The 5,000-nt window shown below is 52.9% G+C and overlaps 1 protein-coding gene across 1 annotated transcript in view; it reads left to right on the top strand.

Annotated features, from left to right (window-relative positions):
• Nucleotides 1-326: 326 nt before the first annotated feature.
• LOC144739652 (adhesion G-protein coupled receptor G4-like) overlaps nt 327-5,000 on the top strand; it is a gene marked incomplete at its 3' end in the record, with an annotated part of 16,764 nt that continues 12,090 nt past the window's right edge. The window contains exon 1 of the mRNA XM_078622581.1: nt 327-412. Within this exon, the coding sequence (XP_078478707.1) occupies nt 358-412 (55 nt within the window). The remainder of the gene's footprint in view (nt 413-5,000) is intronic.

Here is a 5,000-nt window from a genome sequence, read left to right as displayed (position 1 = left end):
GTGTGTGTGTCACAGTGTGTGTGTCAGTGTGTGTGTGTGTCAATGTGTGTGTCACTGTGTGTGTCAGTATGTGTGTGTCACTATGTGTGTGTCACTGTGTGTGTGTCAGTGTGTCACTGTGTGTGGTCAGTGTGTCAGTGTGTGTGACTGTGTGTGTGTCAGTGTGTGTGTGTCAGTGTGTGTGTGTGTCACTGTGTGTGTGTCAGTGTGTGTGTGTCAGTGTGTGGTGTGTGTGTCACTGTGGTGTGTGTCAGTGTGTGTGTGTGTCACTGTGTGTGTGTGAAGGTGCCACTCACTGACAGCACTTGCCCCGACAGTCTGTTGAAGGCTACCTGGGGGATCTTTGTCTTTGCAGGGATGACTGCGTGCAGAAGCCTGCTGCTGTGCTTGGTGCTGCTCCGAAACGTCGAAGGTAGCCCAGACTCCCACACGCTCAGCGCGGACATACGGGCCCCGCCACTGGAACGTGGAGTGACCAGAATCGCGCTGGATCCGTGTGGGTGGGTGGTGGCGGTGGTGATGGTGGTGATGGTGGTGATGATGGTGGTGATGGTGGTGGTGATGGTGGTGGTGATGGTGGTGATGGTGGTGGTGATGGTGGTGGTGATGGTGGTGATGATGGTGGTGATGGTGGTGGTGATGGTGGTGGTGATGGTGGTGATGATGGTGGTGATGATGGTGGTGATGGTGGTGGTGATGGTGGTGGTGATGGTGGTGATGATGGTGGTGATGGTGGTGGTGATGGTGGTGGTGATGGTGGTGATGATGGTGGTGATGATGGTGGTGATGGTGGTGGTGATGGTGGTGGTGATGGTGGTGATGATGGTGGTGATGGTGGTGGTGGTGGAGGTGGTGGTGGTGATGGTGATGGTGGTGATGATGGTGGTGATGATGGTGGTGATGGTGGTGGTGATGGTGGTGGTGATGGTGGTGATGATGGTGGTGATGGTGGTGGTGATGGTGATGGTGGTGGTGGTGGAGGTGGTGGTGGTGATGGTGATGGTGGTGATGGTGGTGGTGATGGTGGTGATGGTGGTGGTGATGGTGGTGGTGATGGTGGTGGTGATGGTGGTGATGGTGGTGGTGGTGATGGTGGTGGTGATGGTGGTGGTGGTGATGATGATGATGATGGTGGTGGTGGGGGGTGATGGTGGTGGTGATGATGGTGGTGGTGATGGTGGTGATGATGGTGGTGATGGTGGTGATGGTGGTGATGATGGTGGTGGTGATGGTGGTGATGGTGGTGGTGATGATGGTGGTGGTGATGGTGGTGATGGTGGTGGTGGTGATGGTAGTGTGATGGTGGTGATGGTGGTGGAGGTGGTGGTGATGGTGGTGATGGGTGGTGGTGATGATGGTGGTGGTGATGGTGGTGATGGTGGTGGTGGTGATGGTAGTGTGATGGTGGTGATGGTGGTGGAGGTGGTGGTGGTGGTGGTGGTGATGGTGGTGATGGTGGTGATGATGGTGGTGATGATGGTGGTGGTGATGGTAGTGTGATGGTGGAGATTGGGTGGTGGTGATGGTGGTGGTGATGATTGGTGGTGATGATGGTGGTGATGGTGGTGGTGATGGTGGTGATGTTGGTTACAGGGGGGATCTTTGTATTTGATGATGAAGCTGCTGATGTTGTTGTTACACTCAACACTGCCCCATAGACTCAACACTGCCCCATAGACTCAACACTGCACCATAGACTCAACACTGCCCCATAGACTCAACACTGCACCATAGACTCAACACTGCCCATAGACTCAACACTGCCCCATAGACTCAACACTGCCCCATAGACTCAACACTGCCCCATAGACTCAACACTGCCCCATAGACTCAACACTGCCCCATAGACTCAACACTGCCCCATAGACTCAACACTGCCCCATAGACTCAACACTGCCCCATAGGACTCAACACTGCCCCATAGACTCAACACTGCCCCATAGACTCAACACTGCCCCATAGACTCAACACTGCCCCATAGACTCAACACTGCCCCATAGACTCAACACTGCCCCATAGACTCAACACTGCCCCATAGACTCAACCTGCCCATAGACTCAACACTGCCCCATAGACTCAACACTGCCCCATAGACTCAACACTGCCCCCCATAGACTCAACACTGCCCCATAGACTCAACACTGCCACCCATAGACTCAACACTGCCCCATAGACTCAACACTGCCCATAGACTCAACACTGCCCCATAGACTCAACACTGCCACCCATAGACTCAACACTGCCCCATAGACTCAACACTGCCCCCATAGACTCAACACTGCCCCATAGACTCAACACTGCCACCCATAGACTCAACACTGCCCCATAGACTCAACACTGCCCCATAGACTCAATACTGCACCATAGACTCAACACTGCCCCATAGACTCAATACTGCACCATAGACTCAACACTGCCCCATAGACTCAACACTGCCCCATAGACTCAACACTGCACCATAGACTCAACACTGCACCATACACTCAACACTGCCCCATAGGACTCAACACTGCCCCATAGACTCAACACTGCCCCATAGACTCAACACTGCACCATAGACTCAACACTGCCCCATAGACTCAACACTGCCCCATAGACTCAACACTGCACCATAGACTCAACACTGCCCCATAGACTCAACACTGCCCCATAGACTCAACACTGCCCCATAGACTCAACACTGCCCCATAGACTCAACACTGCACCATAGACTCAACACTGCCCCATAGACTCAACACTGCCCCATAGACTCAACACTGCCCCATAGACTCAACACTGCCCCATAGACTCAACACTGCCACCCATAGACTCAACACTGCCCCATAGACTCAACACTGCCCCATAGACTCCACACTGCACCATAGACTCAACACTGCCCCATAGACTCAACACTGCCCCATAGACTCAACACTGCACCATAGACTCAACACTGCCCCATAGACTCAACACTGCCACCCATAGACTCAGACACTGCCCCATAGACTCAACACTGCCACCCATAGACTCAACACTGCCCCATAGACTCAACACTGCACCATAGACTCAACACTGCACCCATAGACTCAACACTGCACCATAGACTCAACACTGCCCCCATAGACTCAACACTGCACCATAGACTCAACACTGCCCCATAGACTCCACACTGCCCCATAGACTCAACACTGCCCCATAGACTCCACACTGCCCCATAGACTCAACACTGCCCCATAGACTCAACACTGCCCATAGACTCAACACTGCCCCATAGACTCAACACTGCCCCATAGACTCAACACTGCCACCCATAGACTCAACACTGCCACCCATAGACTCAACACTGCACCATAGACTCAACACTGCCCCATAGACTCAACACTGCACCATAGACTCAACACTGCCCATAGACTCCACACTGCCCCATAGACTCAACACTGCCCCATAGACTCCACACTGCCCCATAGACTCAACACTGCCCCATAGACTCAACACTGCCCCATAGACTCAACACTGCCCCATAGACTCAACACTGCCCATAGACTCAACACTGCCCCATAGACTCAACACTGCCCCATAGACTCAACACTGCCCCATAGACTCAACACTGCCCCATAGACTCAACACTGCCACCCATAGACTCAACACTGCACCATAGACTCAACACTGCACCATAGACTCAACACTGCACCATAGACTCAACACTGCCCCATAGACTCAACACTGCCCCATAGACTCAACACTGCCCCATAGACTCAACACTGCCCCCATAGACTCAACACTGCCACCATAGACTCAACACTGCCCCATAGACTCAACACTGCCCCATAGACTCAACACTGCCCCCATAGACTCAACACTGCCCCCATAGACTCAACACTGCCACCCATAGACTCAACACTGCACCATAGACTCAACACCTGCCCCCATAGACTCAACACTGCCCCATAGACTCAACACTGCCACCCATAGACTCAACACTGCCCCATAGACTCAACACTGCCACACCCATAGACTCAACACTGCCCCATAGACTCAACACTGCCCCATAGACTCAACACTGCCCCCATAGACTCAACACTGCACCACAGACTCAACACTGCCACCCATAGACTCAACACTGCCCCATAGACTCAACACTGCCCCCATAGACTCAACACTGCCCCATAGACTCAACACTGCCACCCATAGACTCAACACTGCCCCATAGACTCAACACTGCCCCATAGACTCAACACTGCCCCATAGACTCAACACTGCACCACAGACTCAACACTGCCACCCATAGACTCAACACTGCCCCATAGACTCAACACTGCCCCATAGACTCAACACTGCCCCATAGACTCAACACTGCCCCATAGACTCCACACTGCCCCATAGACTCAACACTGCCCCATAGACTCCACACTGCCCCATAGACCTCAACACTGCCCCATAGACTCAACACTGCCCCATAGACTCAACACTGCCCCATAGACTCAACACTGCCCATAGACTCAACACTGCCCCATAGACTCAACACTGCCCCATAGACTCAACACTGCCCCATAGACTCAACACTGCCACCCATAGACTCAACACTGCACCATAGACTCAACAACACTGCCCCATAGACTCAACACTGCACCATAGACTCAACACTGCCCCATAGACTCAACACTGCCCCATTAGACTCAACACTGCCCCATAGACTCAACACTGCACCATAGACTCAACACTGCACCATAGACTCAACACTGCACCATAGACTCAACACTGCACCATAGACTCAACACTGCCCCATAGACTCAACACTGCCCCATAGACTCAACACTGCCCCATAGACTCAACACTGCCCATAGACTCAAACACTGCCCCATAGACTCAACGTTGCCCCATAGACTCAACACTGCCACCCAAAGACTCAACACTGCACCATAGACTCAACACTGCCCCATAGACTCAACACTGCCCCATAGACTCAACACTGCCCCATAGACTCAACACTGCACCATAGACTCAACACTGCACCATAGACTCAA

The sequence above is a fragment of the Lampetra planeri genome, unplaced genomic scaffold, assembly GCF_965212315.1.
Source record: "Lampetra planeri unplaced genomic scaffold, kcLamPlan1.2.h2 scaffold_1630, whole genome shotgun sequence".
NCBI classification, from domain to species: domain Eukaryota; kingdom Metazoa; phylum Chordata; class Hyperoartia; order Petromyzontiformes; family Petromyzontidae; genus Lampetra; species Lampetra planeri.
The sequence above is the reverse complement of the archived record's forward strand: the minus strand, read 5'-3'. Positions and strand labels throughout refer to the sequence as shown.